At 43.4% G+C, this 14,238-nt stretch overlaps 1 protein-coding gene across 2 annotated transcripts in view; it reads left to right on the top strand.

Moving 5' to 3' along the window:
* Nucleotides 1-14,238, top strand: part of EHHADH (enoyl-CoA hydratase and 3-hydroxyacyl CoA dehydrogenase) — a 68,116-nt gene that overhangs the window by 39,195 nt on the left and 14,683 nt on the right. For both annotated transcript variants that reach the window (XM_073360290.2, XM_073360289.2), the window contains 2 exons: nucleotides 1,953-2,057; nucleotides 11,223-11,564. In XM_073360290.2, coding sequence (XP_073216391.1) covers nucleotides 1,953-2,057; nucleotides 11,223-11,564 — 447 coding nt within the window. The remainder of the gene's footprint in view (nucleotides 1-1,952; nucleotides 2,058-11,222; nucleotides 11,565-14,238) is intronic.

Here is a 14,238-nt window from a genome sequence, read left to right as displayed (position 1 = left end):
TTGCAGTTTACGTACTGGCTGCCAACGTGGTCCGGTCCCAAGATAGAGATATGCGTTCCGTCTATCGCCCCACCACAGTTAGGGAATCCTATTGCAGCAAAGCCATCCATTATGACCTGCACATTTCCCAGAGTCACTACCCTTGATAGCAGCAGCTCAGTGATTCCGTTGGCTACTTGGATTTCAGCAGCCCCCACAGTAGATTTGTCCACTCCAAATTGATTCCCAACTGACCAGTAGCTGTCTGGCATTGCAAACTTCCAGAGGGTTATCGCCACTCGCTTGTGAACTGTGAGGGCTGCTCTCATCTTGGTATTCTTGCACTTCAGGGCAGGGGAAAGCAAGTCACAAAGTTCCATGAAAGTGCCCTTACGCATGTGAGAGTTTCGCAGCCACTGGGAATCATCCCAGACCTGCAACACTCTGCAGTCCCATCAGACTGTGCTTGTTTCCCAGACCCAGAATCGGCATTCCATGGCATGAGGCTGCCCCATTGCCACCAGGATGTCCAAATTGCCGGGGCCTGTACTTTTGAGAGAAATCTGTGTCCATGTCCCCATCACTCTTGTCATCGCACTTCCGTCACCTGCCTTTGCAGGTTCTGGTTCTGAACATACTGCAGGATAATGCACGAGGTGTTTACAATGCCCATAACTGCTGCGGTGATCTGAGCGGGCTCCAGGCTTGCTGTGATATGGTGTCTGCAAGAGAGCAGAGTTGCAGCAGAAGCGGTGGCTGACGACGGATGCCATGAGAATAGATATTTATAGAGAGCGATGAGAGGACCTGCGAGGTGGATTCATGAGAGCAGGAGAGCAGAGTTGCAGCGGAAGCGGTGGATAACGACTGTTAGCACCGCGCACATTTCCCGAGGAAGAGCACACGTACCCGGGAGCCCATGACAGACAACATGTCTCAATAGCGAATTTTTCCAATAGCAGCAGAGCAGAGTTGCAGCGGAAGCAGTGGATGACGATGGTTAGCAGTCCTACTGCACCGTCTGCTGAAAACAATATGGCGTCCGCACGGAAAAAAGGTGCGAAACTGTCACCTGCTGTTGCTTTCACGAAGGGAGGGGCGATTGACGACAGATACCCAAAACCACCCACGACAATGTTTTTGCCCCATCAGGCATTGGGAGCTTAACCCAGAATTCCAATGGGCGGCGGAGACTGTGGGAACTGTGGGATAGCTACCCACAGTGCACCGCTCTGTAAGTCAACGCTAGCCGCGGTAATGAGGACGCACTCCGCCGACTTAATACGCTTAGTGTGGACATACGCAATCGACTGTATAAAATTGACTTCTATAATATCGACCTAATTTTGTAGTGTAGACATACCCTAGATGGTACATTCATGTGTGCATGCATTCATACCTATGCATCTCTTGCAGAATGGAATTAGCTGTGGTCTAACTGGGGGACAAAAGGAATGGCTTTGTAATCTCTATCTAGATATTTATTACCATTTTCTTTCTTGTAAGACGGAGTTGCCATTTTGTCTGTACACATTAGATTACGGAAACCTTTAGGTTTCAGAGTAACAGCTGTGACAACAGTGGGACATTTTAAATGAAAAGGGGTTTTGCTCCTCAGTACCCTGCTGTGCTGAGAGAGCACAACTGGGGAAATACAAGGTGTATAACCACACTTCAAAGTTAATTAGAATAGGAGAAAACTGACAGAACAGGATGTACCCGGCCTTCAGTTTTTACTGCTAGCTTCCCTTTGTTTTTTCCCATTCTGTGTTATCTCAGCACACCTGCTTTTGCCATTCCAGAGCAAAGCCAATTAATGATTTAGTTAGCAGTGCATGTTCCTGTCTGGTGTGACTAATGCATCCCAACTGGGAACATATCTCAGGCCAGTCAAATACAGAAGTTTTATCAAATGGAATTTAATGAAATCTCTGACAGCAGGAAGCTGAAGCCACCTTATTTCTTCATTATAGGGAAACGTGTGCTGGCTGTTGAAGCGCTGAAGCTGGGCATCATTGATGAAATCGTGGAAGAAAACACAATTAATGCAGCAATCCACTTGGCAAACAAAGTGTCAGGTAAGGGAGGAAGTGTAATAATGACAAGGAGCCCATTGGTGAGGAGCAGCTCAGCCTAGTCAGGTTAGCGGGCCAGAAGGAGAACAGCTGAGGCTAACCAGAAGGCCTGCTGTGAAAAGAGCACCCTTGCTCTTTTCCAAACACTGTTTCGATCTCCTGCCTCTTTGCTGGGTTTTGAATTCCACAGAAAACAAGCTTTAAATAGAGAGCAATTATTTTTCTGAAGTATGACTGAAAAACTCAAAAATACTGGTGAGCCTCAAGGCTCTCAACAAATTCAGATGAGGCAGAGAGATGGGGACAAATACAGTTAAAGCAACAAAGATTCCCTATGGCTCATGCATGCTAAACATACACCCTTCCACACCCCCGAGGAACAGCACTGCTTCCACCCCAGGTGGTTTTCTGGGTTTATAAGAGGACTGAGCACACTTTCCAAATACAGTACATTCTTGGACAGCCAGGCTTGTTGGTGCTGTGCACAGCTCGGCTGCACAATCAATACTGGCTGCACTAAAAGAACTTTCGGTAATGGCAAATCCTCAGCCAGGCATAATGACCCAGTACATCTGTCTCTAAATGCCCATTTCTCCATTTCTTTAGCCATCAGCTGTTCTTACTTTGCCATTGTCTAAGAAGAGGCTGAGTTGTGAAGAGGGGAGATACACCGGAAATGGCAATCCTATGAAGAGGTCATTTAGAACTTAAAGGTCACTAGGCCAAATTTACTGACACAGGAAATGTTTTCACCACTGTCCTGCTTTGGTGCATATTCTGGGAAGAGCATCCAAGTGAAAATGAGATAGGATCAGAAGAGGATAAAATGGGAAAGAACAAATTAAAAATTACTTAGACAAATTAGATGTCTTCAAGTCACCAGGGCCTGATGAAATGCATCCTTAAGGAGCTGACTGAGGAGATATCTGAGCCATTAGCAATTATCTTTGAAAAATCATGGAAGATGAGAGAGATTCCAGAAGATTGGAAAAGGAAAAATATAGTGCCAATCTATAAAAAGGGAAATAAGGACAACCTAGGGAATTACAGACGAATCAGCTTAACTTCTGTACCCAGGAAGATAATGGAGCAAATAATTAAGCAATCAGTTTGCAAACATCTAGAAGATAATAAGGTGTTAAGTAACAGCATGGATTTGTCAAGAACAAATTGTGTCAAACCAATCTGATAGCTTTCTTTAACGGGGTAACAAGCCTTGTGGATAGAGAGGAAGCAATAGACGTGGTATATCTTGACTTTAGTAAAGCTTTTGATACTGTCTTGCATGACCTTCTCATAAACAAACTAGGGAAATGCAACCTAGATGGAGCTACTATAAGATGGATGCAAAACTGGTTGGAAAACCATTCCCAGAGAGTAGTTAACAGTGGTTCACAGTCATGCTGGAAGGCCATAACGAATGGGGTCTCACAGGGATCGGTTCGGGGTCTGGTTCTGTTCAATATCTTCATCAATGATTTAGATAATGACATAGAAAGTACACTTATAACATTTGTGGATGACACCAAGCTGGGAGGGGTTGCAAGTGCTTTGGAGGATAGGATTAAAATTCAAAATGATCTGGACGAACTGGAGAAATGGTCTGAAGTAAATAGGATGAAATTCAATAAGGATAAATGCAAAGTACTCCATTTAGGAAGGAACGATCAGTTGCACACGTACAAAGTGGGAAATGACTGCATAGGAAGAAGTCCTGCAGAAAGGGATCTGGGGATCATAGTGGATCACAAGCTAAATATGAGTCAACAGTGTAACGCTGTTGCAAAAAAAAGCGAATATCATTCTGGGATGTATTAGCAGGAGCTTTCTAAGCAAGACAAGAGAAGTAATTCTTCCGCTCTACTCCACGCTGATTAGGCCTCAACTGGAGTATTGTCCAGTTCTGGGCACCACATTTCAGGAAGGATGTGGACAAATTGGAGAAAGTCCAAAGAAGAATGACAAAAATGATTAAAGGTCTAGAAAACATGACCTGTGAGGGAAGATTGAAAAAATTGGGTTTGTTTAGTTTGGAAAAGAGAAGACTGAGAAGGGACATGATAACAGTTTTCAAGTATGTAAAAGGTTGTTACAAGGAGGAGGGAGAAAATGTTTTTTCTTAACCTCTCAGGATAGGACAAGAAGCAATGGGCTTAAATTGCAGCAAGGGTGGTTTAGGTTGGACATTAGGAAAAATTGCCTAACTGTCAGGGTTGTTAAGCACTAGAATAAATTGCCTAGGGATGTTGTGGAATCGCCATCATTGGAGATTTTTAAGAGCAGGTTAGACAAACACCTGTCAGGAATGGTTTTAGATAATACTTAGTCCTGCCATGAGTGCAGGGGACTGGACTAGGTGACCTCTCGCGGTCCCTTTCAGTCCTATGATTCTGTGAACTCTGCCGGAGCTCTGCACATGAGAGCCAAGCTGGGAAGCACTGAGTCCACACACTCCTTGGCTGTCCTGGCCACATGCCTTTTTCTGCCAACACCCCACCTTCTTCTGGAATGGTGTTTGTCCACTTTCACCTCTTCCCAGCACAGAAAAGGTTGCAGGCAGTTTTCCCTGCTGCAGCCTCTTTCCTAGTGGACCTTCGGGCCTTGTGCCAAGAGCTATGCCAACAAAAGCTGGCATAGTCCAAAGGGTGAATCTAGAATTCTAGATGCCTGTATGTACCATTTTTAACACTATTTAATTTATGCGTTCTTGCTCAAGATCAATATGTTGCAGCATTCTCACCTACATTTTGTCCAAGAGCTCTCTGGCAGAAGTGGTCTCCTGCAATAGATACTTTCCCCTCTCACAGTGTTCAGGTTATTTTTAAGATTTTTTATTTCTGTCTTTAGCAACAATCAATCATTTCCATAAGCAGTCCTCCTTCATCTCTCTTTTTTTGTTCAGACAACCAAGTTCTATGGAAATATAAAGCTCTTAGAGATATGTGTTAATATACTTTGCTGTTGGTTCTAAGCAAGGCAAAGAAACTTCTGCTCATCAACCTCACCTGCCTGTTTTAGATGAAAGTTCCATGTTTGTCCCTCCTCTATCTTTCGGAGAAGTTATCACCCTTCTCAGCAATGTCTTTCCAAGAAGCAATGGATTCACTCTGAAGTATGCTCCAGGTTGATGACCCTGTGTAGGGTCCATACCAGTATTTATAGCAGAGATATGTAACTTCGGTAGATACATTACTGGAGTTGGCAAATGCTCTGGTTTTCAGCTTAATATTATTTGAAATCAGATAAAACCCCCAGACATTTGAATGCTTATTTTCTTCTCTGTGACAAGTTAGTTATGCATCGTGCAGTGACTGAGAATGATGAGCGCCAGCATGACCTCAGAGGAGAACCTCAGGACTGGATGAATCATCCAACATTCTGTTCCTTGATGCCATTTGCTTTTGGGATTTACATATCTACTATCATTACCAGATCATTTCTGTACTTTAATTTCATCCTCAGTGACTAACAGAATTAACTGCATGAGTACTGTAACAAACAAGAATCATAGCAAGAAGCTCAGGGCTTTTTAAACTGCTATGTACTCTTTCCTTACAGCTTTCATGATACCTGTTTCAGCTGTCCATTTTTCCCAGACAGCATTTTCAAAGTTAGCCCTGATTTCCCACCTACTCTGAGGATTTGCCACCAAGCCTTGTTGAAGAACACTGAAATCTGAAAACGTGTCAATTCACTATTTAACGGCATGATCCCTGATCAAGATGAAAGAATGAGCTGACAGAGAAAGCATAGGATAGATTTATGACATTGTTCTTTGTTTACTTCTCCGTCATACTATGATAGAACAGCAGCATCAGTGTCAAACACCTTAAAAAAAGATGCAGCTGTCTCAGCTACTTGGGCTGCACTCATGAGCTCAAATTTCAGTGAGTGCTTCCAAATTGGCTCGTGTATTTTATGGGAACCAACAACCAAGATGCATGGGAAATACCAAGATTTGAGTCCATTATCCTTGCATATAGCACTAGGCTCGCTGTCTGATAGGACTGGTGAAGAACCTTTTTTCATATGTAAGCTGGATAATTGCTTATGTAAAATAACTTGTGGTGGCACTGCTAGAATTTCTACACTTGGTCAGATACTTAGCCAAGTAAATGGAAGATCAGTTTCAAAAAGTCAACTTGGAGATTATTTTCTTTCAGAGCTTTGCTGTCTGCTAGTGCTGTAGATTTTGTGGCTAAAGCTCAGTCTTTCATATTTCATAGTGATAGGCTGGTACTGTGCAAGGCTTCCTTGGTTTAATATAATATGTGCTTAACAGAATTGTCTATACAGTCTCCACCTGTTAGAAGAACATCCTTCATCCACAAATGGTTATGGAATGTTCCTAGCGAAGGACACTCAGGTACAGTTTTGTGTATTTAAGGATAAGAATACACAGACACCATCTACAGAAGTGATGCTCCACGTTTACTTATTCAGTGAAAATCAAGACTGATGTGTGGCAGGTCAGGTAAATTAACATAGTCTTCAAGCCTTAGCTTTTGCAGCCAAAATAAATGTCCTCACTTCTGAAAATATCCCTGATAAGAAAGGAACAGAGACTACACTGAAAACTACAGACAGAGATTAATTTCTTGAAGAGCTGCAAGCTGTAATTTATAAGAGGAATGTTCTTTCATGAGGTTGGGGTTTGTTTTTTTTCTTTTTTTTAAATAAAGGTCCCGGCTGCCAATTTAGAGCAGCATTGCACAATGTGTCCACTGGATGGCACCAGCAAATTGACATTCAACTGGTTTCAGAGTAGCAGCCGTGTTAGTCTGTATTCGCAAAAAGAAAAGGAGTACTTGTGGCACCTTAGAGACTAACAAATTTATGTGAGCATAAGCTTTCGTGAGCTACAGCTCACTTCATCGGATGCATGCAGTGGAAAATACAGTGGGGAGATTTTATATACACAGAGAACATGAAACAATGGGTGTTACCATACAGACTATAACCAGAGTGATCACTTAAGGTGAGCTATTACCAGCTGGAGAGTGCCGGGGTGGAGGGGAGTGGGGAGGGAGGGCGAGGACGACCTTTTGTAGTGATAATCAAGGTGGGCCATTTCCAGCAGTTGACAAGAACGTCTGAGGAACAGTGGGGGGTGGGGGAGGATTAAACATGGGGAAATAGTTTTACTTTGTGTAATGACCCATCCACTCCCAGTCTCTATTCAAGCCTAAATTAATTGTATCTAGTTTGCAAATTAATTCCAATTCAGCAGTCTCTCATTGGAGTCTGTTTCTGAAGTTTTTTTGTTGAAGTATTGCCACTTTTAGATCTGTAATCGAGTGACCAGAGAGATTGAAGTATTCTCTGACTGGTTTTTGAATGTGATAATTCTTGACGTCTGATTTGTGTCCATTTATTCTTTTATGTAGAGACTGTCCAGTTTGACCAATGTACATGGCAGAGGGGCATTGCTGGCACATGATGGCATATCTCACATTGGTAGATGTGCAGGTGAACGAGCCTCTGATATTGTGGCTGATGTGATTAGGCCCTATGATGGTGTCCCCTGAATAGATATGTGGACACAGTTGGCAACAGGCTTTGTTGCAAGGATAGGTTCCTGGGTTAGTGGTTCTGTTGTGTGGTGTGTGGTTGCTGGTGAGTATTTGCTTCAGGTTGGGGGGCTGTCTGTAAGCAAGGACTGGCCTGTCTCCCAAGATCTGTGAGAGTGATGGGTCATCCTTCAGGATAGGTTGTAGATCCTTGATGATGCGTTAGAGAGGTTTTAGTTGGGGGCTGAAGGTGATGGCTAGTGGCGTTCTGTTATTTTCTTTGTTGGGCCTGTCCTGTAGTAGGTGACTTCTGGGTACTCTTCTGGCTCTGTCAATCTCAGTCATTCAACTGTCACTTGGCTATTCACTTGCTCTCAGTGCATGAAAGCACATATTCTACAAAGACCAACCGCACTGGGAGCCAAGCAGAACCTGAGGCAGATTTGGGTCAAAGCAGCACCTCCTGGCATCAGGCTGTAGGTGGGAAAGAGGATGAGGAAAGCCTGAGTGCCGATTTGCCAGTGTGGTGATGTGTGTTTCCTGTCTGAGTAGCAGGTTGCCGATGGGCATCACTGATACGATTGCTGGGTAACTGGGCAGATCCTGACTCTTCAATGGTGACCACTGGAGGCAGGCACCAACCAACTGTATCTCTCAACCATCCTTGGGGGACATTCCCAATAGCCTTGCCTCTCTTCAGTCCCTCTCCGAGGCTCACTATTGTGGCTGCCTACTGCTCTAGACAAAGAGGGATTGACATACTGCGCTCTTGAGCCAACCAGTGTTGCTCCTGGCTTGATCAGAGGTGGGCAATTGAGAGCAAGGGGTGGTATTTGTCCTTCTGATGGATTAGGTGCACTGCCTTCCTTTTATGTGCTTCCTGTCTCTGCTGGCCTGGGGAGTAGGGACAAATCTTAGCAGCAGTCTTCAGTTCCTTGTCTGGAAGTTCATTGTGCTGGAACCAGACTGTGGGGTTGGGTCTCGCACATGGAGCCCAATAATTTTTCAAGAATTTAGGCACCTAATTAGGCTGCATATATTTCTCTTACTTCAATGGCATGATAGTTATTATTGTTGCATATTCTACAGATTGGAACATTTTACGTCCTTGGCTTCTAATTGGTGCCACCTAGAATATAGCTCCTGGTAATGTGTATCTTTCTTAGCTTCCATTGACTGAGGGTTCTTGTGCCCTCTGGGTAGCTGTGGCTAACAATGCTGCCCTTGTCCCCATTTCCCTTATTTTCCTTACCAGGCCAGAGGTGGTCTGGGCTGGTCTCTCTGTCACAGGTTTGGATTTGGGTTATTTCTCATTGTGTTAGTAATCTGGTGCTGATTGTTTTCAATTATTTTTATTGTGATAGTAACTAGGAGCCCCACTCAAGGACTAGTCAAGGCTAGGTTCTGTACAGACATGGAACAAAAAATGGTCCCTATACCAAAGATTTCACAATCTAAGTAGGGAGTTATAATAATCTGATCAGGGTACATACGTGCTGGAACTAAGGTGCTGGGGATGCTGCTGCACCCCGGCTTGAAGCGGTTTCCATTATATACAGGGTTTGCAGTTTGGTTCAATGGCTTTCAGCACCCCCACTATACAAAATGTTCCAGCACCCCTATCAGGGTGTTAAATACTCATGTTTTGTCACCAGTGCAAGGAACTTTATTCATCTGGTCTTTAGTCTCAATATTCCTAACTACAAGTGATAGACACTACCTGAGGGCTATGCTGAATGTCTCCCATAGCATATGGTAGCATCTCTTTCCAGGGCCTTCTCAAATCAACAGAAATCTTATGTAAAATCTCATAGTATGGTTCATCAGTGTCAGTTGTTTTCAGTTATCAGATCCACCCACAAATCTCAAAGTACAGTTTTGATCAGCAGATGAAAACCCACTGTGTATATGGCCTGATATTGAGGACTGCAGATTTGAAGGTAAAAATTGTAGATTCAGGAAAGGAGAATAAATAAGAGTAAAGCTGGAGAAGAATGAAACCATCCAGTTTTGGAAGGTTGAACCAAAATCTGTTCAATCTCAGTCAGAAATCTTTCTCCAGATATACTCTGAAGAAAATCTGAGCAGCTTGCACAGGAGGTATTTTTCCTTCTCTTTTTGGATTCTTCACAAGTTTTCAATAAACAAATTTGAACTTCCAAAAAAAAAAAGCTCTTTGTTTCCTGGCTGTCTAACTTACCTCATACCCAGGAAATTAATCTATCATGTGCCTAGTATTTCTCTCAAATGCTCTATTGGCTTGAAAGAAGAACTGGAGCTGGGATGGGCTAGTTAGGGAGCTACCATTATGGCTCCACTAGTGTTTCTGCATTTCAGCAGCTAATATGGAGTGGGCACTACTCTGCTGCTTTTCCTTCTCTTCAGGCTGACAGGCCAGAAAGGCAGCTGCACAAGCTCTGTCATAGCTAAGATGATGCTATGAGAGTGGAAGAGCTGGGTGGGCAGATTCTAGTAATCGCTGAAGCAAATGCTCTCCTGTGGTTGGGCTGATGCTGCAGGGGCCAAGAAACTCCAGTGGAAGACCACAGAACTAATATGCTTCTCAGGGCACCAGGCAAGGAGGTCACTGCCAGGTGTGAGTCTATAACTGCTCCTGTCTTTGAGCTGATATCATGAGTGGTAGCCCACCGTGAACTGCTCTGTTGTGTTCAGTGTGGCAATGTCCAGAATTACCCCTCAGGGTGCTGGAAGGGCTAATTACTTAATGTTCTGTACAGTGCTGTGATGCTGTAAAGCACCATGTAAATCCTTAGTAGCATGAATGGGATGGATCCTGAAGTTCTTATTCTATTTTTCTCTCCATCCTTAATCAGGCAAACTTCCCCTGAGAACACAAGGAGTTTGTGTGAGTAAAAATGGAATAAAGACCTGAACAGTGGCTCCAGGGTTTGTAGTTTTGGAGGGGGTGCCTGAAATGTAACTTATTTTGGTCAATTAAAATTCCTTTGTGCCATCACTATAGCAACTAGTGTGTCTTGTAATAACTCATGCACTGGTGGGACTCTTTGATTAGCCCCTTGCTGGTGTGTAGATACAAACTGTCCTTGGCTATTCATTTACTGACCTCTGATAGGGTGTAATCCTGTTGGATGTTCCCAAAAGTGTCATGGGAAATTCATGCTGTTAGGTCAGAATTAATACAGAAACAAATGACATTCCCAAATCTTTCACATGAACACCCTGTGGACCCAGACCACTGACTACAATTTACTTTGCTACTCAGACACATCCTAAACCAATTACTAATACAGCACTGGAAATGGATGATAGCAAAGGGATATGAGAAATGGAGAGGTGGAGACAGAGAATACAGCATGCTTGGTGGTTTATGCTCCTGAATAGGCAAGCATCAGCAATTGAGGAGAAGCGCTTGCTTGGAATTTTGCCTTGCTGGAACGTCTGGGGAGTGTGCATTTGGAGAATCGCAATTGTGAGAGAAGCCAGGAAATGGAAGAAGAGTTTTAAACGTTTTACAAATCACTCTCCGGTGTCATGTGAAATCTTTACATACCAAGCAGCAGCCGAACCAGCAGGAGGCATTGACTTTCCATGTAGAAAGGGGCAAAAATCTGTAGTCTACCAGAAAAATGGTAGGGTTGGCAGTTCAGTAACTGTATTTCTCAACTCTCCCACACAGGTCAGCCATTAAATCCTCGCAGACTCAGTCTGAAGCAAGTTCAGAGTCTGCCCAACATGGATGCCATTCTCAGTGAGGTTCTTGTGAAAGTGAAAAAGCAGGCCCGGGGATGTCTGTCTCCAGAGATGTGTGTCCAAGCAGTCAAGGCCTCTGTGCAGCTACCCTTCACAGAGGGAATTCTGAAGGAGAGAGAGCTGTTTAACCTCCTGCTGACCTCAGGCCAGGCCAAAGCACTGCAGTATGCATTCTTCGCACAGAGAGCAGCACAGAAGTGGATAACACCCTCTGGAGCTTCCTGGAAAACTGCTTCAGCTCAGCCCATCCGGAAAGTAGCTGTGATAGGTAAGTTGGTGAGATCCATTATGTTTGCTAGCATGGCAAATGCCAGTCTAAATGAACTGGAGTGGTATGGCTTTTCCCAAGAGTGCTGGGAAAGGAAACAATAGAATAATGTTGGGTACCTTGTGGGACCACGGCAGCCCCAGGAAACCAGAAAGTCTTGAATGACTTCCTACAATGGGGCTTTGGGAGCTGCTTTGGAGTCCTGAAGCTGCACAACTTCCCCCTTAGTTTACTCCCCACTCCTTCCAAAAGCCTTATTGCAATAAGACCTTACCTTTTATGGAAGGGCTGAAGAAGAGTCCTCTGGAGGCATCAGTGCCTCTGCATGTACCCTCCAGGGGTACACGCTCTCATGAAGGCAGAGCTTCTCCAGCCTCCCAAGTTAAAACAGAATACACAAGATTGGTATATTCTAGGAAGGAAACCTTTTAGTACTAACTGGTTGTAACAGTAAATCTCTGCTAGTGAGGACTGAGATGAGGTTAAATGGCTTAATCCCATAGTGTCAGATCATTTCTGTATGCTCCTACCTCCAGCTACCCTGATATCACTTCAACTACAGCTTCATCCTCAGTTCATAGAATCATAGAATATCAGGGTTGGAAGGGACCTCAGGAGGTCATCTAGTCCAACCCCCTGCTCAAAGCAGGACCGATCCCCAATTAAATCATCCTAGCAAGGGCTTTGTCAAGCCTGACCTTAAAAACTTCTAAGGATAGCGATTCCACCACCTACCTAGGTAATGCATTCCAGTGTTTCACCACCCTCCTAGTGAAAAAGTTTTTCCTAATATCCATATATAGGTAATTTCATTTTAAAATAGTGTTGTCCTGAGAGCATAGTTAATTCCATATTATAAACAGAGATCTGTATGAACTTCTTCTTCTAATCCAGTTTTGTCATCTGTGACTGTGTGTGCAGAGAGTGAGAGTGAGTGAGTGTGTGTCAGGGATATATAAATACAAAAATGTTTTGTTGACAGCTGCATTTTAAGAAGCTTTCATCTCATCATGATCCACCCTTGCCGTTTTGCACCCCCTGGAAGATAATGCTTTCATTAAATTTTTATAAGTGCAATTTAAATAAAACCCTTTGATGCACTGCACAGATCTAAAAACTAAAACAAAAAAAAAAACACCAACCTTCCTGCTCTGCATGTTGATCGCTACACTTTGTGTAAAATGGCTCGACAAGAATAAAGAACTGGGAAAGTGTCCATTTCAATTTTAGAGATATCCAGTCAGGTTGCCACTGCTTTTCACTGTCTGGTTATCATATACAGGATCTTCATTTCCTGCAATGAACTCTGAGCCCTCTTCAAGCTCATCTCTGCCAGAAGAAGCCACAGATGGTGTTTCTTGAACTGTCCCTTTTTCTCGTTTGTTTTGCCGAGTTAATTAATGTCATATATTGAATGGTCATTTATGAATCTTTGGACTTTAAGTACTGTACTTAAATCTGGCAAACATTAATCTCCCAACAGGCTAGTATTAAATTGTCACGAGGTCCTTCCCTGGTGAGATGGCATTTATGCAAGCAGCATGGAGCACTATTGGGTCTGTCTTGTGATTCATTGCTGAGCAAAATGATTGAATTCATGTAAATATTATCTGTCCTATCACACATGGGAGGGCTCCATTTTGCATTTTTGTAAGAAGGAATAGGTGACAGGAAGCAGAGCTTAGACTTGAGATTCTCTGCTGTTTGGGGGATAAATCCCACTTAGATAAATGAGTCATTTGAAAAACTACACTCCTTCATGGAAATTCATGGGTTCATAGATTTTTAAGGCCAGAAGGGGTCACTGTGATCTATGGAGTCTGACGTCCTGCATAGCACAGGCCATTGGACTTCTCTGAGTTTATTCCTGCTGTGACAGACTGACAGTATCCTGAAATATCCTGAACAAACCTTCAGGAATTAAGATAAATTTACTGAGTTAAATTAAACCTTATTGAATGAAGGTTAACACCTTTGGGGTACATTGTATCAAAAATATAATAGTGTATGTGTTATTGTGGCATTGTATGTACCTTCTCCAGTAGGGAAGGGGGATGCTAATGTACTTCGTCCATTAGCAACCATTTGAAGCTACCCTCTGTAGAGATATACATCTACTAGTTCAAACTGGTTTCTCCAGAGACCAATTGAGAAAGAAAGGGTTGGATACATAGTCTGGTTTTTAAGTGGCTCAGGGCCTTCTCCCTGATCCAGCAAATGGACAGGATTTCAGGACCATGCAGAGCCCCCATCCTTAGGGTAGGGTTGGAAGGGCTGGATGCTTGTTCTGAGCTGAAGCTGTGATTAACTTGTAACCACAAGGAATCCCCCTTGGGTTGGGTATTGAAGGACTGCTCTTGCCAGAGCGCATTTTAGGAGTGAGGTTAACTCTGATAAGCTTTTTAGCATGCATGTATTTTTTTATTGTTTTTTAATATATTTTCTCTGTAAGGCTTGTTACCTTACGAATATAGCAGGCTTGCATGGGAAGTGGCATGTGGTATCTTACAACTGTAGCAACTACACCTATTAACTGTCTCTGAAGAGAAACCAAGCAGGTCTGTTTGGGCAGACTGTGCTGGGGATAATACAGTGAAGGCTGGCAACTGTACATCCTGGGAATACCCCAGTCAGAAAGGAGTGGGACACCTGTCTCCACCCAGAAAAGGCAGCT

This window comes from Lepidochelys kempii, chromosome 9 (genome assembly GCF_965140285.1).
Source record: "Lepidochelys kempii isolate rLepKem1 chromosome 9, rLepKem1.hap1, whole genome shotgun sequence".
In the NCBI taxonomy this organism is placed as follows: domain Eukaryota; kingdom Metazoa; phylum Chordata; order Testudines; family Cheloniidae; genus Lepidochelys; species Lepidochelys kempii.
Note: the sequence above shows the minus strand (reverse complement) of the source record. Positions and strands in the feature narration are given on the sequence as shown.